The sequence below is a fragment of the Ailuropoda melanoleuca genome, chromosome 8 (assembly GCF_002007445.2).
Source record: "Ailuropoda melanoleuca isolate Jingjing chromosome 8, ASM200744v2, whole genome shotgun sequence".
Lineage (NCBI taxonomy): Eukaryota > Metazoa > Chordata > Mammalia > Carnivora > Ursidae > Ailuropoda > Ailuropoda melanoleuca.
In genome coordinates this window covers 88,282,507-88,306,715 of record NC_048225.1, presented here as the reverse complement: position 1 = coordinate 88,306,715, position 24,209 = coordinate 88,282,507, and the positions used below count along the sequence as shown (strand labels likewise).

The 24,209-nt window shown below is 45.0% G+C and overlaps 1 protein-coding gene across 3 annotated transcripts in view; it reads left to right on the top strand.

The window, feature by feature from the left end:
* Window positions 1–24,209, top strand: part of CACNA1E (calcium voltage-gated channel subunit alpha1 E) — a 493,265-nt gene that overhangs the window by 33,561 nt on the left and 435,495 nt on the right. The window contains exon 1 of one of the 3 annotated variants that reach the window (XM_034666841.1): window positions 4,600–7,384. The exons of the other annotated variants lie outside the window; for them this stretch is intronic. Within the exon in view, the coding sequence (XP_034522732.1) occupies window positions 7,381–7,384 (4 nt within the window). The 5' untranslated portion in view covers window positions 4,600–7,380. Of the gene's footprint in view, window positions 1–4,599; window positions 7,385–24,209 lie in introns of those variants that run through there. 3 annotated transcript variants of the gene reach the window in all.

Here is a 24,209-nt window from a genome sequence, read left to right as displayed (position 1 = left end):
ACCTAGACAGTCTTGCCAGAAATATTGAATTTCTTTTTATTATTTCTGCAGTTAAACAAGAATAAATTTGAATAATTAATGCATTGGTCTCTCTCTTCACCTCCTCCTCTGCCACTTGTTAGCATCTATATCATCTTAAGGTGCTGAGAGGAAAGAAATAGATCAAAGATGTGGCAGTGCAATTTGTAGGCATCAGCTAAATTCCTCGCTTGGCTGTGGGTAGATGTGGTCGTTATGATTGGAGGGTGAGGAGTCCTTGGCTGTAAGCTCCTGGGGGATCATGCCAACATCTGCTGTCATTGATCTGTCTCAATACAGGACTCAGGTTGGTGAGCCCTTTAAAATAAGACTTTCTTTCTGATTGGGATGGGAAGTGGGGCCAAGTATAGGCTGCGGGAGGTGAACTGATGGGTTGGTGCCATGCAGGATTGGTAGGCACTGCTCTGATCTGAGGGAGGGTGGGACAAGGTCTTGGATTGACCCTCCGAGCCACTTTCAGAGTGGTCTCTGGGGGCTTCTATCATGTTGCCTTGGTTTCTGGACAACTGCTGATTTTTGATTGTGCCACTGCCTGCTCTATCTAATGCAGGTGATTGGCAGCTATACATACTGAGAATTAATGAGCTGACCACTCTTTGGCTTCTGATGAACAGATGACTTCCTCCACTAACCTAGAAGGATGTGTGGGGATATCATCTCTCTGGGGTCCTGCAAGAGGCCCTCATTTATATATCCCACAGGCATTTAATGGGAGTCTACTATGGGTCAGGCTCTGGGGATACCACAAGGCATGGTACAGGCTTGGCCTTAGGTAGCGTTTGCCTAATGGGAGAAAGAGATATGAACAGGCATTCGTAGTAGAGTGGGATACAGGCTGCTACAGCATAATCTGAGAGCACAAAAGCTGGTCTTGAGAATTAGGGGTGGCTTTCTGGAGGAAGTCATGCCTACTCTGAAGTCTGAAAGATAATTTGGCATTAGCCAAGTAAAAGGGAGAGGAGAACATTCCAGATAGACAGAAGAACATATGAATAAACTCTGGAGAGAGAGAGAGAGAGAGCAAGGTTGTGTTTGGGGGAACCGGAAGAAGTTTGGCATGAATGTAATGGTGGGTGAGGATGGGGTGGGAAGAGATGGAGGTGAACCAAGCCTACGTTCTTTGGATGGAACATTAGGGCATTGGGTCACGAATGGGTTTAAATGTGCAAGTGACATGATCAGATTTCCACTTACTATTATTTTAGAAAAGTCACTCTGGCTGTAATGTGGAGGATGATGTCGGGTGGAATTTGGATTCTTTAGTAGGGATTCCAGTTCAGGGGCTATTGTAGACATCTGGACAACAGACATCAGTGGGATAGACTAAGGTCTCAGCAGTGGGGATGGAGAGAAGAGAAGATATTTGAAATATTAGAAGAGTAGAAGTGACAGGACTTGGAGGTTGTGGAGAGTGAGAGAAAAGGAGGAATGGAAGGTAACACCCAGGCTTCATTTTTGGGCAAGCAAATTGTTTCATTTGCTCAGATAGAAAACATAAGAGGTGCAGCAGACTATCAGGAAAGATACTGAGATGCTTGTGGGATATTCCGGAGGAGATGACACTGGTCTTCACACACGAGACAGAGCAGGGCAGAAGATGCAACATTGGATCCTCAGTACATAGATGGTAACTGAAGTCTGGGGAGAGGTGAGAGCTTCCAGAAACAGCCTTGAGTGAGGAGAGATGAGGTCCATCATGCTCCAGTCGTCTATTGTTGCCTGACAAATGGCCTTCAAACTTAGTAGTTTAAAACAACAAATATTTGATTATATTTTGCTGTTTTGTGGGTCTTACATTTGGCCAGCACTCAGCTGGACAGTTCTTCTGTTCTGTGTGGGGTTGACTCAGGTGACTAGTTGTATTTGGCTGGCAGATGGGCTGCTCTGGAGAACCGAGAAGCCTTCACTCACACATTTGCCACCTTGGTGGAGATGGCTGGACGTCCAGGCTCGGCCGAGACTCTCCAAAAAGGCTGTCTCAGGGTGGCAGAACTTCCTCTGTGGGAGCTCAGGATTTCCAGATGGAGTATTCTGTGAGAGAGGAATTAGGAACTGTCAGTTTGTCAAGGCATAGGTTCAGAGACTGGCACTGTGTTCTTTCCAATGCATTCTATTGATCAAAAGCAGTCACAGAAACACCCACCGAGATTCAAGGGTTGGGGGGTGGAGACTATGTCTTGATAGGCGGAGTGTCATATTTATCAAGTTTGTGCCATCATACTGAGGAAGGAAGGCAATAGAAGGCTATAGGAGGCAAGGTTATCCTTATCTACAGGCAAGAAATTAGAAGAGATTCCTTGACTATTAGTTGATAATGAATTGGCAGGCACCAATACCGCTGTATTGGGTTGTCAAAGATGAAATATTACTATACATATTTGATAAATAGCCACTTTCCTGAGTGCTGTCTAACTGCCCTGGCTGACGTGGTCCTTCCCTTGCACATACAAATTGGAATTTTACTTTATTTTTTATTATTTGCATTTAATATTTATCTCCATATCAGACTGTAAGATGAATAAGGGCAGAGGACTTTTTTTTTTTTAAACCAATGTCTATTGTAATAGTGCTTGCCACATAGTAGGCACTCAGTCAATGCTTGCTCAATGAATCGACGAGTGGAACAAATATGTATTGAGTATTTTCCATGTACCAGGCACTTTCTGGGCATAGAAACAGATCATAAAAAAATAAATAGGGGAAATCTACAGTATGTCAGATGTCGATAAGTGTGGAGAAAACCCAGGCAGGAGTACAGGAGTGCTAGGGAGGAGTTGCTATTTAAATTGGGCTCTCCGGGAATCCCTCAATGAGAAGGTAAATTCTGAGAGAAGATCAGAAGGAATGAATAAACAAGCTTGCACAGTGGGTTTGGGGCCCTGGGAATCTACCTCATCAAAATCCAGACCTTTCTCTCCAGCTTCCTGGGCCAGAAAGGTTACAAGTAGAGATTCCTCCCTGTTTGGGTGGCCTGTACCTCAGCCTGTTCTTTTATTTTTATTGTTTGTTTTTAAATATTTTATTTATTTGACAGAGAGCAGAAGTAGCAGAGCAGCAGGAGAGGGAGAGGGAGAAGCAGGGGTCCCGCTGAGCAGAGAGCCTGACTGGGGCTGGATCCCAGAACCCTGGGATCATGACCTGAGCTGAAGGCAGACGCTTAACGGACTGAGCCACCCAGGTGCCTCTAGCCTGTTCTTTCAGAGTGCCAGCGAGGTGCAAGTGTTGTTAGAGTTCACTGTGGAAGATGTGGCTGAAGCCACTTTAAGAACAGGTTTTCATAGAGGGAGAAGGGAAGAGCTGGAAGGCACTAGGTGTTCTAGGGAGAAGGCCTAGTAGATACGGTGAGGGAGGGCAGGGGAGCTCAGGTTCCTTTGTGTAAAGAGGAAAAGGGAAGAGGGGGAAAGGAGGATTTGCTCATGAAGAAGATTCCAAAACAGAAAAATTGAAATGGCCAACCTCAAGCCTGGTGAATGGTATTAACAAATGAGGTTCTGGATCTTATGACCAAGACTCCCAGGAAGTGTGTTCAGTTGTGTGAAGAAATTGAAGAGGACCAGGGTCTGATGGGGCCCTGCTCCATGAGAAGAGACGAGCCCCACTTGGGGAAGAACCACAGGGAAAGGGATGCACTTTACAAAGTTGAACAGTCCCTAGGGGAAAGAATCCAGTGAGGTGGTTAAGCTGCACCAGGCCCTGACTGCCTGGGTTCGGATCCTGACCCTGCCACATACCAGCTGGTACCTTAGGCAGGATTATTCCCCTCTCCATATCAGTTTCCTCATCTGAAAAATGTGGAAAAATAACAAGACCTGCCTCACAGGGTGGAGGTGGGGATTCCACGAGGCGTGGTGTGGAGAGTTATTAGCCCCGGGCGTCCCATGGATGAAGTGCTCATTATACTGATGATTAGAAATAAAATCCAATTTAAAGGCCTCCTTTAAAAGAGAGTTCTCGACCACAATGCTTGTTTACAGATTGGTAACTGCTTGACAGTTGCTGGAGGACAGAGGAGGTTAAAGCTAAATTGACAGAAGGTGTCACCAAGTACGAGAGGCACTAGAGATGGGGGTGAAACGTCTCTGAGACTCTGGGGCAAGCCCGCGGGGCATGGAGACCCACTTTATAAGACAATTTGCATACTACTTTGTGACCCAAAATTTCATGTAATGTATGTTGAGTTGTTTCAAGTGGCTTATTTCCCCCTTTCCTTTTTTTGCAGTACCCCTCCTTTACCTTACACTGGTATCGGCAAGGCATGTCCTCCCCATGTTCATCATTGAAAGGACATCATTTTGTGCCCTTCTGTATGTCATGCTATCATTTAACACTGTAGTGATGTACAGAATGGTTAGTGCCATTGTCTGATAAAAATGAGATCATTATATATACACTTGTTTGCACCCTGCCCTTCTGGTTTACTAATCCCACCCCCCCCACCTTTACTGATGAGCTGTGTCACCTGTGCAGGCAGGTGGTCCTCAGGTACCTGCGGTGGGGTCTCCTATTACATAATCCCTACTGCGGTGAGAAAGTACAGGGGTTTCTGGTGAGATGTGGACTGATAACCTGAGCTGACCCTGCTGTGTTGTATTTAAGATAATGCCTTTAGGACAGTCTGCCAACCTGTGAGCCCCACAGAAACACATACTGGTAGGTGTGTTGAGAAGCCAGAGCTGGTATTAAATTAAAAATACACAGGTTATGACCTGCCATGTGAGAAGGCACAAACCACCCACCCAGGGTAGGCAGGCAACTCTCTCAGCATCCGAGGTCCCACTTGGGGGAAGTGAAAACCCCCCAGGGTTGTTTTGATTGAAGGTGCAGTTTCAGTACACCCACACAAAGGAAGTCATGTCACAAGATTTGTTACTTACAGATCCCAGAAACCCGGAGGTAGGGGGCTGCAATGAGCTGGGGAGAAGGGCAGCCCTCCATCCCCGGTCAAGAGTGAGCAGGAGATAGAGAGCAAGGTAGCAAGCACCTGTTACTTATAAAGAGGTTGGGGTGGAAGTCACTAACTCTTCTCATCTCTAAGTGGTCACTTAAAAAGGTGCCCTGGGAAAAGCAAAGTGGGGACTTGGGGCAGGAATCCTAAGCTTGGGTCTTTATCTAAACGCGCGAGCTCTGAGTGTGAGCAGGGTTGCCATGCTGTAAAATGCCAAGGCAATGAAAATCTTCTCACCTTGGCATCCCCAGGGCTGCACGCAGCCTGGAGCCAATGGGAGCAGGCATGTTAAAAATGCTTGGTTGGTCTTGGTTCATGGCCAGCATGTGACTTCCTTGACTCATGTGGGTGTGCTCCTGCGGACAGATATATTGGGAATGTCCTAGATGACTTGGAGGTGCTCTGGCAGAGTTACTTTCCTTAAACTGTAGGGAAGTGGAGCCTGAGGACACAGGGATGGAGAAGGGTAACAGGACTCTAACCACACTATTCTCTGGCTGTTGCTTTCCAGTTGTGTGTGTGTGTGTACATACACGCGGGTGTCCAGGTTGATTGTGATATCATAGAAGGTGGCTTCTATATCATTTGTTTGCTTTCTGTCTAACCCATACCATCTCCTCTTCCCCTAGTTTAACACGGGATGTTTTACCTAGTGCTTGGGACACAAGATGCATGAATAGACCCTTGGTCTGACTTGGTGCTTTAGCAGCTGGACCCACCCCAGCACCCTGCTCTCCCTAGAAGACATGCATGCCCTGGCCTCTGCATTGTCGCTGCCGGGCTTTGCTGGGAGAAGAGACCTGGGACCTGCAGGCCTCAGCCTTGTTTAGACCCCTCTGCCACCGGCTTCAGAGCCAGAGCGCCTCTGAGGCTGTTCTTGGCTCTACTGCTGTGCTCTGTTCCTGCCAGGATGGGTTTCTGCTGCACCCTGTGGGGTTCCTCCTCCTGGGGCATGAAGTGGGGGGAGGCTAGCTTCTCTACACCCTGTCCCTTCCTCCTCCCCACTTCCAAGCCCTTGTAGGAGCCCTTATTCTTTGGCTCCAGGGACAAAATAACTGGTTGCCCAAGAAGGTTCTAAATATAACCAGTGTAGCAAAGAAGCTCAGCTAGAGGGTATGGAGAAGTTGTACTTGTGTAAACGACTATTTATTTCTGATTATTTTACCAGTAATTGGACCTGCCCTCTCCCGGGCATCCCCTTTGCCTCTGTTTTAGCAGCAAATGTAACTGTTTCTATTGAAGCTGTTCCCCTCCTCCCTTTCCACCTGCTGCTTCCTCGCCCACCCACTGTTTGAAAGGAGTCTTTACTCTTGTTCTTGTTCTTGGATGAACCCCAACAGCTCACTGAGCAGAAAGATGGGCCAGAGCAAATCTTTGGGAGCCCTGGCTAGTGGAGTTGGAGCCCACTCCTTCGTGGCTCATAGCCCCCAGAAACGGGCATGACTGCACCTTGCCATGCTCAGAAGTCCTCAGTCAGGCACTTTGGGGACTTTTAAACAGCAAAACACACTGTTTATCCCATCTCCATATGAGAAAACTGAAATGGATGCATAATTCTGACTCTTGTCGGGCTCCCTAGTGAGCAGAACTGGTTCCTCTGCCCCTGTCCCGGGCTACTACTAGCCTCTGTAGTGGGGACAGACTCCTGTTCTCGTTTTTTTATTTTTATTTTTCTCGTTTTGAAATAAAGCATGCTGCCAGGCACTCTGTGTGAGCTCGGTTAGAGTAGGCCAGTGATGATAATTCATGGATAGGATTGCTGGGCATTGCCCAGAGGAAATTTCCCCCTGCTCTACAGGGAAATTCAGCCCTGCCTAACCCTGCCTAACCAATTTGAGGCAAATAGAAGAGTATCCGGTTTTTCCCTAGATTTCAAAGCTATATGGATGAACCCCCAAACATCTGAATGACATTTCTTATCCTGATGCTGTGGACGCCCGGCCCCTGAAGTAGGCTGGGGAGCCCACGCTGGTTGCATACCATCCCTGGAATCTTTGCCTCTTGGCGTTGTGAACAAGGGCAGTAGGGAGGTCACTTCCACTCCCTGAGGAGTTTTTTTCTGCCACTTATTCATGGTGGGCGGAGGAAAGGGTGGTGGGCTATTGATGCTGGCCATGGAAGGGGGTGAGTGATTTGCTGGTGGAGGGTTTTCTGTATCACAAAGCGGGAGGTTTGGTCATCCGATGAGTTTGGGGAACTGAATAGAGAGGGCTGACGTGCTTTTCAAGAGAACAGGAGCGTGCTGGCTACAGAAACAGACTGGACTGTGGGGGGACTAGTAATGTGCAGCTCACTGTCTGTGGAGGGTGCCATGTCTTCAGTGCGGTGTCCACAGCAGTCTTACACTCCTCAGATTTTGAGGGCACCAGGTGGAAAGAGCCTTTCTTTTGTTTGGAATGGGTGAGTTTTACCAACTACTTCTGTTCTGTGGTCAGGAGCTATTTCTGGAGACGTAGCTAAGACCTTGGAAGCATGCAACTCTGTTTTGTTTTGTCACAAGATGCAACAATGGGGTTTGTAATGATTTCTCTTCCCATGTGTAAAGGGACATTTTAAGAGGTTTTGGTGGCATCTTATTCAGTGTGTAATCTTATGAGAGTTTACAGGGTTGCAGGGGGATTTATTTTGGATGGTAGAAAGAGCTGGTGATCTATTGAACTAAGAAACATGAAGGCTTGTCCTTCCACCGACATTTCTCAGAAAAGCCTGGACAGCTGGTCTTTTGCGATGGATTGAGTGTGAATATTCTGTTTTTCAGGAGGAGTGTTGGTGAGTGGGGAGTATGGCCATTGCAGAGCTGTGTGTTACAGTTGATTTATTCATCATGAACTATCATTTCACATCAATGTAAAGCAGACTTCTAGAAACTGTCCTCCTTCAGAAGTACACCCAGCACACTACATAATGTCCTTGTAACATTTTCCCCCATATGTCTCTTCCTCAAATACCAGTGTAATGCATATGCCAGCAATGTTCCCCACTTGTAACATTCCTGCTTTTATCATTTTATCAGAAACTCAGGAAAGCAGTTGTGGGACCAGCAGGAATTTGGAATGACGCTAGAGTATTTATTTGGTTGCAACTTCTGCCCATGCCTTGGAAAGTACCTTTGGATGTCCTGGGTTCGAGCAGTGGCTCAGCCACACACTAACTGTTGGAATCCTTGATAAGTCCCTGAGCTCTCTTGGCGTTTGTCCCCTATTTATATAATAGAGGCTTGGCCTGATTAACTTACTCAATAGGTATTTATGGAACACCAGCTATGGGCCTAAAAAAGCACAGGTGTCATAGTCAAATAAGTTACAGCTCTTTAGCCAGAGGGGCTTGGACCAGGGGCTCGGAGGGGCTTTGGACAAAAGACAGAGACAGACATTGTAACAAATTACAGTGCCAAGTGTGTAACATGCTAAGGGGTGTAGATGAGAGATGGATTTATTCTGCCTGAGAGGGTCAGGAAATAGCTCATTGAAGGAAGGGACATTTGTACTTGACCTTGAAGGGGGAAGGCAGAAAGAACAGCATGAGCAAAGACATGGGGTTCAAATGCGCACTGGGATGTGGGGAATAGCCAGCATTCCAGGGTGGCTGAAGGGGAGGGGAAGCCAGAGAGGAAGCTGGAAACCAGCTAAAATGGGTCCAACTGGCCATTCGAAGGAACACAAGCTTGCCCTCCCACGAAGGGGCTTCTCATTCTGATATTCTGCAGGTGTGTACATTTTTAAACCATGAATATTATGTGATGTGAATTATAACTTTGTTTGGAAGATTGCAAAAAAGAAAATCCCACTATCTCTCTGGACACACCACACAACTATTTCTTCTCTGATGTCTTGTTGCCTAGAAAGGGGGCAAGGACCCCCAGTGCTCAGTTCCCCTAAACCTGTGAGGAGGGTGGTCCTAGAGCTCTCCAAGGGTCGGGGGACAGGGTGCAGAGGCTTCCCCGCTGACGCTCCCCGCTCTCCAGCGGCACAGCCTCTGGGCTGCTTCTTCGCATAGTCCCCTTAGTCTGTGGTCCAGGCACTGAATCCTCTCCCCTCCTTCCTCTGGGCCGAACTCTGGAAACCACCAGCTGGGAACTAACTCTTTTTCTTCCTCTGTGGCTTTTCTGTGCCGTCCTTCCCGAGGTAGTGCACACAGACTCTCGGCAGACCCAGGGCGGGAAGGGCGGAACCACAGAGGTGGGTCTGAAACTTGGGTTTGGGAATTTCAGAATATTATCCTATCATAGGCTGCCCAACCTTCGTGCAGGGAGCCTCCCCCAGGGAGCAGAGAAGGTCTCGGCAGTTTCACTGGTCAGAAGTTTGTGTGGACCCCCCTGGGAACATTGGAGGGCTGTTATTAGAAGTGAGGGGCTGCGCCCGGACAGAGGCAGCATGGAAGGGGAACTTTCAGTACCCCCGAAAGCACCTTGCAGAAGCTGCTGTTTGCTGTCCTCCCCTGTCACTTGCACATGTGTCTTCCCCAGCTGCCCATCCCCTCCTGCAGGGACAGGCTGTGGTGCCCACAGGTCAGCCTCTGACCCACTACTACTGCTCCATCATGTATCTGAGGATGTCATGGGAAAGGGGACGCGGCTTGATCTTGAAACCCTCAGGGTGGCTCAGCTACCTGCAAACTGAGTGGCCTTGAGAAAATTGATGAGACTCCGTTTCCACATCTGTGAACAGTGATTGATCACTTAACGCATTCAGTCTTCAGTCTGTGAATGAAGGATCATTAGAATTAGTAAGTGCACGTATTCCTCAGCACAGTGCCTGGTGCGAGGCAGGAGCTTGGTAAACAGCTGGGACCATGCTGGCGGTTATTGCTAGATGTGTGGTCTCGAGTCACTTACCCTCTCTGAGCTTTTCTTCTTGTCTCTCAGGTGGGACCACTGTGGCCTCCTTCCCAGGGCTGTTTTGAAGACTAGTTACGTGCATCTGGCGTTCAGGATGTAGGTGTTAGATAAACCTTAATCTGACTCTTTTTCATGTTTTCTCCAGCAGCTCTGGTCCTTCCTCATCAGAGACCACAAGGGGAAATGTTTTGTCCCCACCATGACCTCACAACTCTGGTCCTGTTTTACTCTGACTCTCTTTTTTCCAGAGGCCCAGAGTCCCGTGGATTTTCCCTTTGGGGGCAGAGAGAGAAGAATGGGTTCTTTTGTGGTCCTGTCTGCTGTGGCTGACAGCAAGACTTCCTCATTATGAGAACGAGCCTTGGCCTTTGTTGCTGTTCCAGACATGGATACAGTCCTTATCTAACCTTGGCTTTGTTGCTTAGCAGGTGTGTGGTCCTGGACGAGGCACGCCACCTCTCCAGACCTCAGTTTTCTTGTCTGTAGAATGGGAATAATGATCCTATTTGCCTTGCCCATCTTCCAGAATTGTTACTGGCACCTAATGGAATGATGAATATGAAACGTATTTTGTGAAGTGCTGCACAGTTGTAAGGGATTATGATTCCGGACTCCCTGAACACCTAAAGTTTTGCCAGGCCTCTTGAAACACAAATATCTTCCAGAGGTGGCTCACCCAGAGGTCTTGTATCAGTAGGAATGGGAGCAAAGCATAGGAATAAGATTTATACATGCACATCAAGGAAGAGAAACTGGGGGGTGGGGTGGGGTTTGGGGAGGAATGAGAAAAAGGAGTTAGATCTTTTGACCTTATACTTTGTCTCTGGCTGACTGAGCCCCTCTGCTGGACCCTTCACCTTGGGGCATCCTCAGGAACCCCAATATGAGTTCACTGGAGAGTTTGGAGGGCAGACGGAAAGGGTATAAACATCCCATCCCAGCTCTGACATGGTGCCTCTTATAGGTTCCCACAGACCCCATGGGCACAGTCTCCTGGGGAATGCAGCTGCGTTTCCCACACCAGGTGCATGGAGCGGGCGGTTGCCTGTCATTGCCTTCTTTGAAGCCCCTTGTTCCAGATTGCTGGGCTGCATACAGGAGACAAACATGCATTCATTTCAGGTTTCTTTTTTTTTTTTTTAATTATTTTTTAAAAGATTTTTACTTATTTACTTGACAGAGAGAGGAAGAACATAAGCAGAGGGAGAAGCAGGCAGAGGGAGAAGCAGGCTCCCTACTGAGCAAGGAGCCCAATGCAGGACTCAATTCCAGGATCCTGGCATCATGACCCAAGCTGAAGGCAGATGCTTAACCAATTGAGCCACCCAGATGTCCCTCATTTCAGGTTTCATTTGTAGGTGTTGAGGGCATATTTTGTGCCTTGTCTGGTGTGGAAGGTTATAAAGAATCCAAAAACTCAGTTGCTGCTCTCAAGGTACTCACGATCTCATTAGGAAGATAAGAGGAAATGATGGATGAAAACCATTAGCAAACCAAAACCAAAACCAACCCCTTTGTGAATACTTGCCAAAATGCACAAGAGATGTCTATTGCTATGATAATTCAGAAAGCACTGCCAGAATGGCTAAGGGAAGAGGAGAGAATCTGTGTTTGGCAATGGTGGGAACTAAGTTGGGACAGTCTTAGGTCACTTTCCTGGAAGCAGACCCTGAAAGAAAGACTGATATGCAGGTGATTTGTTAAGGCAGTGCTTCCAGGAGAAACCAGTAAGGGCTCAGGGTGAGTAGGATAGGCAGGGCAGGGAAGACACCAAGCAAGGTTGACATTCCAGGTGGTGTTCTAGCCTCAGCCTGCTCGCCGGGGAATTCTGGGGCATAGATGACACAGCCAACTTTGTCTAACCTCTAAGCAAGGCTTTTATAGTCTCACTTGTTGTCTGTAGGCTGCTGCATGGTAGGACACACAGACCCCAGGTCCTCCTGGGTCTCTGCATAGCAGTGGCAGGGATCTCAATAAGGTCACGGGTGGCAGTGGTGAGAAGCAAGGCGCATAGAATGGAGGGCAGTGCAGAGAAGTGGTGAGAGAAATCCAGGGACGGCTGCCAACAGTGCTCACTCCAGATGGACGGGTGGGGCCCAGGTACAGGGGTCTTATGTACCGGTTAAAAGTCCAGACTGGATCCTTTGTTCACCTAAGCCCTTCTAAATTCCTGAGTAGGTGATTGGCACAAGGAAAGCGGAGATGAACCCAACAGTGGAGCTCAAGGGGATTGGAGGGGGCAGAGCCTAGAGGCTGGGCAGGCCAGGCATGCACTTGCCTTCGGAGCCTTTGCACTGGTTTTTCACCAGTACCTGGAATGTTCTCTCCCATGGATGTGACTGGTGAACTCTCTCACTTCCTTCAGGTTTTTGTTCAGATTTCTTCTCACTGAGGCCTGCCCTGCCCCTTGCCCTGAATCCTGCACCCCGTACTCTTAATCCTGTTTATCCTGCTCTGCATTTTCCTTTTTCCATAGCACATACCACTTTCCAACATACTTTATAACCTATTTATGATGACTTTGGTGAGTTGTCTCCCCTTAGAATATGTGAGCTCCAGATGGGCAGGGCTGTCTGTTTTGCTCACCAATTCATCTTGAGTGGGCGAGCGGTGGCTGGCTCATGGCTGGCATGCAGTGCACGTTTCGTAGAATGGGTTGCTTCGAGCCAGAGGTCAGATAGTGGCTGCCAGGGAAGGAGCTAGATAGGAAGGCATGGACCTCAAGGATATTTGGGGAATGAAGCAACAGGGATGAGCGGGGTTGACACAGGGGTTGACTGGAAGGAGGGCACAGGAAAGTTGATGATCTGGACAAAGGGAAGCGAGATGATGCCGTGTCACTGCTGAGGAGCTGTGCCCCAGGATGGAATTCTAGGTGGAGCAGCGTGTTGGAGGAATACAACACAGTGAGGTTCCAGGGAGCAGATTTTCCCTTGAGGGGGCAGTGAGATATGGGAGGGGAAGGATCTGTTCTCAGATCCATGTGGGCCTGAGTCTGATGCCTGTGGCAGGGAAGGCCAGGTGCCACAGTGGGAGCAGACGGGAAGCTTTTCCTTCTCTACTGCCTGTGGCTTCCTTCCCGCTGACAGCGCTGCTAGGATAATGAGTGGTTTCCCAGGCCTTCCCTCTGCACAAAGGCCTTGGCCTACGGTTCAACAGCCAGGCTTTGCAGTTCCCACTGAGTGGTCCCAGGTGGGTTTCACTTACTCCTGGCATAGTTGGGTAGTGGCACTGAGCTTGCACTTGGGGGTGGAAAAGCCATTTAGTGGTGCTTGTGTGAGTGTGGAGGAGGGTGGGGACAGCCCTACTGTGATGGGGATCCCAGCCTGGAGAGCTACCTGGGGTTCAGAAGCACCCGGGTAAATCTGAGCAGTTGGGGTGGGGCAACAGCAGCATGTTAGCTCATACGTTGCGGCGCTGAAGAGATGGCCAGGGAGGAGCAGTGTGGGGACAGGCACTTCCCCCCTCCTGCCCCAAAAGCAGAGACGTGTGGTCTGGGTAGCACTGCGGACGGGCGTCTCAGGCACAAGCTCGAGCCATTGTATTTGCCTAGGTGGTCAGTAAAGGGCTTTCCCCCTGCGTCGGGGTGGGGGGCGAGCCTACTCCGTGCCCTGACACTTAGCAGGACAGGCCACGTCAAGCAGAGGGCAGCCTGTTTGTGAACGGCCAGCAGCGTCTTGCAAGGAAGTGGATGAGGGGGCTGGAGCGGGAGAGGAAGATTGGGCACATGCTCTGTGGAAACTGGCTGGGGAGCACACATGCTTTGTCCCTTGGAGACCTTCCCCAGTGACTGGGGAGGCCTGCCAGAGCCTGTGAATGTGAGGTTACTACCTTGTCCCTCCACCTTCACATCCATAGGCTGGCAAGAGCTGCAGATAGGCTGTCAAAAAGAACCTGGGATGGGGGTCCTCAGAAGACAGGGCCCCCCTGGTAGGGACCTGGTTGTGACCTGACTATCCTCTCTGGGTAGCTCGTCCCATCTTATGCCGTCTGTTTCAGGGCTGGAGGAAAGGACTGACACACCTCACACACACGACACCTCCTTTCCACCTCCCTCTGTTTCTTACTACAAGGGTTCCCAGTGTGATCTAGTCATTTGCCTCTGTTTCCCCATTTGTCCCTTTTTTCCTGGTCACCTGAGAGATGAGCCATCAGCCTGTCAAGACAAGTCCAAACCTGCTGGGATGGCATTCACAGGAGCTACTGCCGGAGGAGAGAGCATCCTGGCACGTGGGTGGGCTAAGTGGCAGACTGTGAATGTGAGGAACAGCAATGTGAGCCCTGACCCTGCCACCCATTTGCTGTGTGACCCCACACAATGTGCTTCCCTTTTCTGAACCTTAGACTTTTCTCCAAAAATGGAAGAGGAAACCTATGCCTTTATGGAAGTTAACTGAAAGATGATAGACCGTTATTAATAGTAGTTGCTACCATTCCTTGAGGTCCCTTTTGTAGCAGGTGCTTGTATGACCTAGAATCCTCACAACAGCCATCTGAGATACTTCTAGATACTTGTATAAATAAAAGGACAATGTCTTGGAGGCTTGCATCCTTTAAAACTTGCTCCTCTTCCCTTTATATGATCCTGTGTCTGTATTGCAAGAGGTGTCCCCCTGCCTAGCATTTTGTATTAGCTCCTTTTGGGGGTACACAGGGGTGGGCCCCACTTGGGGCTTGGACACCCCGGCTTCCTGGGACAGCTCTGCATCTCCTGCTCCCCCATCCTGGGACAGTTGCCATTCAAAAGACTATTGTCATAGCACCTTTTACATTTGGGGACCTTACTGCTCCTCAGGACCAAGGCAGATTTTTAGCACAATTTAGAATTTGTCAAAGATCTTTGGCCTGGTGCCTGATCCAAAGTGATGCTTCAGAAGTTCTTTTTTGAATTGAATTGCCACCTTCTCATTTCTCCTTTCAAATTTTCTTTTTCCCATCTCGGGCCTCCGGAATTACTTTCTTAGTTTGTCCCGCGGCTTCCTGGACATTCCTTTTTGTTGTGCACCATGGTCTTGAAAAACACGTTTAGGAAGCTTGACCCCACAAGGGGTATTGAATTCACAGCTGTGGAAAAAATTAATAAAAAAAATAAAAGCTTGATGCTTTCCAGAGGAACCTGATTTAGGTTAATGATTATGTTTATACTTTAGTTATAAGTGGAAATAACAGAGAGTAACTAGTAGACTACATAAAAGATTATTTCAAAAGGGATGAGTAAGCTATGATAAATTAATTTTATATTTTGATTATTTTCCAAGGTAAGATATATAATTTTGTTCTAGAACCATGAGAAATATGCTACCTTATTTGTAATTCATTCTGCTTTCCTTGAAAATGATGCTTTATTTCTCATGTAGTGTTCAGAATAACCTTACCAATCCTTTTGATAGATAGCCATGTGAAGTACTTAGCAAAGAGAAAATGCATCACAGATCTACCAGAATAACCGAAATGAAGATATTTATAACTAGGTGACAAATGAAAACTATCTCTACAGAGAACCTATGGTACAGATTTTATTATTGAAAGAATCTCTAAAAAGTTATTAAAGACATCTGAATTAGAAATAATAAAAGCAGCTGAAAGTCAAAATTAGTCTGAATTAAGACTATCTGCATAAATGAGAAAAAGGTGGTCTGTTGTGTAGCAGAAACAACTCAGACATCTTTATGGAGCTTTAGTAAAGCTGCTTTTCAAAATTTACATCTGACATTTTCTCTCTTTCGTCTTGTGAGGACAGAGAAAAGCAGATGGGGGTGGAGGAGAGGACCAGTGAGGAGGATGGCAGCGTTTTGCCCACACTCAGCATTAATACAAGTGGCCATGGAACTAATTTGGAAAAAATTTTTGTAGGAAGAAAGCAAAAAAAAAAAAAAAAGATTTAAAAAGATTTTCTGTTTACACTGAATATGTTTCCAACTTTCCAAGGGGAGAAATGAAATATGTTAGAGGCAGTCAGTGTGAATGGGTATGGGTTTTGGGGTCAGAATGCTCAGTTCCACAGCCATAAAATGGATCTCATAATACCCTCCCTGTGGATTCCTAAAGGAGCGAAGATCATGTGTGTAAGCACTCGTGAACAGTAGGTTCATATTAAATTACTGCCAGGATTTGTATTGATGCTGATTTATCAAGATGATGACTGCGTGCTGAAAGAAGCAAAATCAAGGAGGGCCGATGCACGTGCTGCAGAAGAGAGTGGATTCCTTTGTCTAAGTGACTCTGTTAGTTCAGGCTGGGACATTTCCTCATTTAATTATGCAGGGCGACAAGCACACCAGTGAATAGTTGCATGTCAACATTTCAATTTAGTTGACTCTAAGGTATTTCAAGCTTGGAAATTTCCACTAATTCAAGCCTTGCACAAAATGCAGTGTGGAGGTTGAAAACTGGAGAAATTACCTGGCTTGCTACCAAGTCTTTTTAATGGCAGACTCCTTGAGTCTCTGTTTCCCAGTCTGACGGGGATACGGGAGAAAGTGAATGCCTGTTGTGTCATAAACCTTGCTCTGACTATCAATCAAAGTCCCCCCTCAGAGCAAAGGTAATTCTCCACACGTTAGTTGAGGTGTTCTGGGACACGCCGCAGCCACAGAACCTCTGCTCAGGTGAGTTTCTGAAAGGTGTCCTGTAGTTCCAATACACAGGCCTCAGAGATGGGGACCTCATGCTGGGAGGCACTTTCCTGGCAATTGGTGCTGGCATGAAACATGACTCCCAAAAGAGCCAAGGAGTTTCAGGTCCCTGGGGCCAGGCTGGACCAGTCACAGTCCACTGGAGCCCTGTGATGACCGTGTCCCTTCTCCAAAGCCATCAAGAGGCCTAAGTGTCTCCTGAAACTCTAATATCACTTTATTAGTAGAAACAGCCTTGGTAGGAAATTCAACTCTGAAGTGATTCCATTTTTAAAAAAGGTTTTATTTATTTATTTGAGACAGAGAGGGAGAGAGAGTGAGAGAGCACAAGCAGGGAGGCGAGTCAGAGGAGAAGCAGACTCTCTGCTGAGCAGGGAGCCCGATGTGGGGCTCGACACTGGGCTCGATCCCAGTACCCTGAGACCATGACCTGAACCAAAGGTGGATGCTTAACCAACTGAGTCATCCAGGCGCCCCTGAATTGATTCCATTTTTGCCCGGAAACACCTGGGGTACTCTAAAAGGAAGTCTTTTAGGTCAGTATAGTCTAAAATAACTTTAAACAGCAAGCTTAAATTTCCCCTTACTACCTAAGGAATTGGGGCTCAAAAATAAAAATGAATGTGGTTTTACAAAAGAAAGGTATGTTTTTACATATCTGAGTTGCAAATATAATTTTTGCCTGTCTAGGTATATCAAATAATAAAGATAAAAGACCTGAAAAGATGACTAGAGTGAAGGGAAAATAATCCAACATAGTAAACACTAAACAAAAAGCTGGCACGGTGTGTACTATCAATGCCTTCACGGGTAGAAAGTGGACTTCAGATTTGGCTCTGAGGTCCTTTGTAGCTGGAATAAGAAGAAAAGCACAGTTAGTCCCAGGTGTCACATTTTCATAAAGTGAAAGAAAAATAGTTGCTCTGGAGAAGGTTTCCAGACACCCAAGATGGAGAGACCGGAGGTGCTGAGTGATATAGTGATTGGATAACAATACGATGGGCATTTGTTACTTCATTCAACCAGTGTTTGTAGAATGTGTAAAATATGCATACCATGCCAGGTGCGGGGGATGACTCAGGCCCTGCCCTCACAGAACTTACAGTCAAGCCATTCTGGCAAAAGAGGCTTCATCAGGGGTCATACTCATGTCAGTTGGCTTTGTAGCTCATTGACAGTCTTGTCTGGTGTTTAAATTTTAGTAGACATCTCTATAAAACTGAAAAGGAATTCATTCATTTGTCCCTTAAATATTTATTTATTTTATTTATTTATTTATTTATTTTTTAAAGATTTTATTTATTTATTCGACAGAGAGAGAGACAGCCAGAGAGAGAGGGAACACAAGCAGGGGGAGTGGGAGAGGAAGAAGCAGGCTCATAGCGGAGGAGCCTGACGTGGGGCTCGATCCCTTAACGCCGGGATCACGCCCTGAGCCGAAGGCAGACGCTTAACTGCTGTGCCACCCAGGCGCCCCCCCTTAAATATTTATTAGCCCTTATTTGTGCCAGCTCCTAGGAGAGGCACTGAGAGCACAAAGATGAATATCAGATGTTGTCTAGGCTTTCTAGAACCTCGACTGACAGTGAAGGTACCACACACAGGCAAGTAAATCAGAGTGGAACATCGTGGGTGCTATTATAGATGTGTGAACTGAGATTTCCACAGATGTCTGAATCTTCCAGAGGGCGTCAAGGAAGGTCTACTGAGAGGAGAATCTTGAGCTGCTTCCTGAAGGACCCAGAAAAGCAAAAACAATAGCAAACACTTGGTACTTACTTTTTCAGGAACTGTTGTAAACACATTCTGCATATAATAGAATTGAATTAACGTTTTAATCCTCACATCAGCTATGTGAGTTGGTGCTGTTATGATCCCCATTTTAATTAATGAGGAAACTGAGGCACAAAGAAGCTAAGCATTATGTCCTGGATCACCTTGCTGGTAAGTGATGTCAAGCAATGGAGCCCCTCATCCTTCTTGCATCCTCTGAGTGACCTCTCCTGAGAGCCAGATGAGGCTAGTTTTCCTGGTTGCATGCTCCAACAGCACTGAGTGATTTCTTTCTTAGAACTTACCATGTTGTGTAATTACATACTTCTCTGTGCAATTGTTTGTTTAATGTCTACTTCTTCCCATAGATTGCAGTCTCCACTGGAGCAGAAACTGTGTGCATACTTTCTTACTATTCAATCACTAGTGCAAGAATTTGGCACACAGAGGGCACTCAGCAAATATTCTGAGTGCAGGTGGGAAAGGGCCTGAACTATATAAAGAATGGGTGGTAGAGACCTAGGTGGCAGAGAGGTGGGAGTGAAGTTTGGAGTTGTTTGGGACAAACTTTCTACAAATCAGATCATCTGTGTGGATACCTTTGTTGTTGTTGTTGTTGCTATTTGCTTTAAAATAAACCTTGACCAGGATTGCCCACCCAGGTAGGTAAGCTGTTTACCTTTCTGAGGCAGAGACATGAGATAGGGAAGGAGGTTGGACAGTGCAATTTGCATTTTTTGGCAGCATTAGCTTACCAGATGTTCCTGAGCCAGGTTAGGGGCACAGAACCTACAAGGATGGGGTATTATATCCTAATTCTCTTTTCCTCCCTCAGTCTGTGGGAGACAGAGGTAGAGAAGACCTCATGGTGGGAGGTGGCTTGTGATATGCCCTATTTGTTCCCTCCTTTCCCAGCCTTTTGGGAAGGCCCATCAGAACTTGGGGTGGATATGGGTGGGGAGTGGCTCCCATTCCTTGTTTCTCTCTTGCTTGTTGCAGGGCTGGCAGGAATAGGCTGGTTCCCATCCTGTGACACCATGTCAATCTTCCTTCGCATCCTGAGCTTCTGCTGCCTCCCAGTTTCTATTTCCAGGGGAGCATGGTGGCTGAGTCTATATTTGGTGGGATGCTCTGCTTCTCTTTGGCACATTTGACTCAGTGAGGCTGTGTTAATTAGGCAAGTTCAAGAGCCTGGAAACTGGCAACTGGTATTATGTAGCCTTTGCTACTTCTGTACCCCTGAGGCTGCCAGGGATAATGTGGCTGTTTTGGGCTCAGTTCTTCCTGCCATTTGCATGATGAGGAGTTCATCTTCTCCCAGGAAGAAGTGGCTAAGGAAAGAATTTACTGATGGTTCTTTGCCTTGAATGTCCCCATTAGTCCTCTGAGTCAAGTTAATTTGTTCATTGAGTAGATGTTTGTTGAGTGCCTACTAGGTGGATAGGTCTATGATAACAAGTACTAATAAAGGAGGTAATAGGGGTCACATGAAAATCATGGACAGTTGTTGTTAAGGGGTTGAGAGGATATGGAGATTGAATATTTTGAAAGTGATCATTATGGGTTTTATAAGAAGGTGGAGTTTGAGTTGGACTCTTAAGGATGGGTAGGATTTTGATTGGGGGTGGACTTCAGCAGAGGGGGGCTATAAAATGGATTCCAGGTATAGGTGATTATGTGCTCAAAGGTGGGAAGAAATATGTATTTGGGATCTGGCAAATGGATCAATATTATTGAAGCAAAGGCTTCATGTGGTAGTGGTGGTAGGAAGATGAATTTAGAAATGAAGCCTGGGGCTAAACAGTGGGAGCACTTTGGGGTTACATGGGGAGTCACAGAAGGTTTTACAGCAGGGATGTAATAGATAAAATTTGGATTTTAGGAAGCATCTTCCAAAAGAACTATCTACTGGAGGATAACTTAAAGGGAGAAGAAACAAAGAAAAAAGACCACTTCAGTTCAAGAAAAGGTTCTTCAAAAAGTTAAAAATAGAACTACACTATAATCTAGCAATTGCCTTACTAGGTATTTACCCAAAGGATACAAAAATACAGATTTGAAAGGGTACATGTACCCTGATGTTTATAGCAATATTATATCAACAATAGCCAAATTATGGAAACAGCCCAAGTGTTCATAGACTGATGAATGGATAAAGAAGTTGTGGTATCTATAAAAATGGAATATTACTCAGCCACCAAAAAGAATGAACTCTTGCCATTTGCAATGACATGTTTGGAGCTACAGTGTATTATGCTAAGTGAAGTAAGTCAGTCAGAGAAAGACAAAGACCATATGATTTCACTCATGTGAGGAATTTAGGAAGCAAAACAGATGAACACACGGGAAGGAAAAAAAGAAGAGGGAAGCAAACCATGAGACTCTTGTCCCAGCTTACTGTCTTGAGAGTTCCCAGGTCACACTGCAGGGAAAAGAAAAATCGAATAGATCCCGGAAGACTCCCTGAATTCAAGAGACAAAGCTCAGAGTCTGGGAAACCAAGTCAGTTAAAGTTCTCAGGACAAAGTAAGAGAGAGGAGAGAGTTGCACATAGAGAGAACTCCAGAGATTTGTAGAAGTTCCTTTTTGAGTTTTCACCTGAGTACTTATGAGTGCATGTGTGTAAGAAAACTACCCAAGGCTGCATAAAGAACCATGTGGAAGGGTTAGAGGTAACAGCCCTTACACAGAGTCAGAAATAGTGTCTGTTCTCAATAGCCAGACTAGAAACCTCAGGATTCAGGGGCATTGAGTGGAGTACACAACAGTGTTTTCTTCAGTACTGGGGGTTAATGAGCTCTAGATTAGATACTGCTCTGGTTCTGCATAGTAAATTTTAAAAACAGGACACAAAAGGATTAAACTATTTCCAAAGGACTGCATCGAGAACAAAGATCACAGATACTTGTGGGAGAAAAATTTTTAGCATCCAGTAAGGTAAAATTTACAGTGTCAGCTAGGTAATAAAAATTATCAACCATGCAAAGAAACAAGAAGATACAACCTACAATTACCTAAGTCAATCAACTGAAATTGATGCAGAATTGATCCAGATGTTAGAATTAGCAGACAAGGCCATTTAAAATAATTACAACTGTATTCCATATGTTCAAAAGTTAAGTAGAGACATAGAAGGCATGAAAGTCCAGATTCAACTTTTAAAAATGAGAATACTATGTGTGACATGAAGAATACACTGGATGAGACTAATGGTAGGTAAGACTTTGCAGAAGGAAAGTTTGGTGAACTTAACGTCATAGTAACAGAAAATACCAAAGAAAAGAAAAGAAACAGGAATAATGGAGAATCTGAAAAAAGAACAGAACATTGGTAAGCTGTGAGGCAACTTCAGGTGACCTAATATACATGTAATTGGAGTTTACAAAGGGGAGGAGAGAGAGAAAGAAAAGAAAGGATAGAAAAAAAATATTTGAAGAATTAATGGGTGAGATTTCCAAATTTGATGAAAACTATAAATTCACAACTCCGGGAAGCTCACAATCTCCAAGCACAAGGAACCTGAAGAAAACTATACCAACCCACATCATAAGCCAATTGCTCAAAACCATCAGTAAAGAGAAAAATCTGAAAAGCAGCCAGAGGGAAAGCGATGCATATGTACAGAGTTGGGACAAAGATGAAGACGACAGCAGATTTCTTTTGGAAACAATGCAAATGAAAGGAAAAAGTACTGAAAGGCAAATACCCCTGTCAATCTAGAATTATATGCCCAAAGAATGTATCTTTCAAAAATGAAGGAAAAATAAAGATTTTTCAGACATGGAAAAGACATATTATTTAAATCGCTTTAAGAGAAAAAAACTAAACAAAAGCAGTAACAGTATAGTGAAGGATTTGTAGTGTAAGTAGAAGTCATAGGCTTGACAGCAACAGAACAAAGGTCAAGAGGGAAAAAATGGAAATGCACTATTATGAAGTGGGATGCTATCACTCTAGTGTAGAAGGTAAATATGTATACTATAAATCCTAAAGCAACTGATAAGATAACAAAGAGTTATAGGATGAGCTATATATAAAGTAGAAATAAAATAGAATCATACAAATATTCAGCTTATCCAAAATAAGGCAGAAAAATAAGAGAGAAAGAACTACTAATAAGAGAGAAAGACAAATAGAATAAATAAAAAGATAAAAGATTCAATACAACCATATCAATAAATACTCCAGTTAAACGATGGAGATTGTCAGATTGGATAAAAACTATATATGCTGCCTATAAGAAACACAGTGAATATAAAGACACAAACTTTATAGCAGTAAATACTTACATTAGAAAAAAAGAAGTCTCGGGGCGCCTGGGTGGCACAGCGGTTGGGCGTCTGCCTTCGGCTCAGGGCGTGATCCCAGCGTTGTGGGATCGAGCCCCACATCAGGCTCCTCTACTATGAGCCTGCTTCTTCCTCTCCCACTCCCCCTGCTTGTGTTCCCTCTCTCGCTGGCTATCTCTATCTCTGTCAAATAAATAAAAAAAATTTTAAAAAAAAAAAAAAAAAAAAAAAAAAAAGAAAAAAAGAAGTCTCAAATCAGTAATTCAGATTCCATCCTAAGAAACTAGAAAGAGCCAAGTAAACCCAAAGTACATAGAAAAAAAAAGATCAGAGCAGAAATCAATCAGAAAACAGAAAAACAGAGAAAAATTAATGAAACCAAAACCTAGTTCTTAGAGAAGATCAATAAAATTGATAAACCTGCAGCCAGACTGATCAGGAAAAAATTGAGAGAAGACGCAAATTACCAGTATCAGGAGTAAGAAAGGTGACGTTACTATGGATTTTACAGATATTATAAGGATAATAAGAATAATACTATGAGCAACTTTCTGCCAATAAATTCAATCAAATTGACATATTCCTTGAAAGATACAAGCTACCAAAGGTAACTTAAAAGAAAAAGGATAATTAGAATATCTGCATATATATTAAAATATGTAATTTTTGGTGGAAAACTTCTCTACAAAGATAACTCCAGGGCCAGATAACATCACCAGTGAATTCTACCAAACATTTAAATAGGAAATCTACAGGAACTCTTCCAGAAAGTTGAAGAGGAAGGAATATTTCCAAACTCATTCTATAAGGCCAACATTTCACTGATAACACAAACCAGACAAAAACGTTACAAGATAAGAACACTACAGACTATTATCCCTCATGGACATAGTTGCAAAAATTCTGAGCAAAATTTTAGCAAACTGAATTCAAACAGGTTGCAGATAAGTCCATGAAACTATGCTCAATGTCATCAATAATTTGAGAAAGGCAAATTAAAACTTCAGTAGGGGCACCACTATAGGTCTACTAGAATGGCTAAAACTAGAAAGTCTGATGATATGGAGTATTGGGAGTTCTGTGGAAGAACTGGAACTCTTAAATGCTGGTTGTGGGAATGCAAAACAGTTTAGCAGTTTTTTAAAAAGATAAACATTGATCTCCAATATGATATAGGCATTTCATCCTTAGTTACCCACCCAAGAGTGAAAAAAAGCATATGTTTATATAATGACTTGTACATAAATGTTCATAGAAGCTTTATTTGTAATAGCTCGAAACTGGAAACAACCCGAATATCCATCAACTAAGGAATGGACAAACTGCTGTATCAATACAATGGACTACTACTCAGTAATAAAAAGGAACAAACTATTGACATAAGGTACAACATGCAGTGAGTCTCAAAATAATCATGCTGAGCAGAAAACCAGGTAAAAAGAGTATAAAATGCATGATTCCATTTAGGTAAAATTCTAGGAAATGCACACTTATGTATAGTGGCAGAAAACAGATCAATGCTTTCCAGGAGAGAATGGAGAATTTGGGGAGTTGGTGAGGAAGAGATTACCAGGGGGCATGAGGAAATCATTTGGGATAAAGAATATGTTCATTACCTTGATTTTGGTAATGGTCTGATATTTTCTTCAAATCAACTTCAATAGAGCTTTTAAAAAATAATGACAACCTCA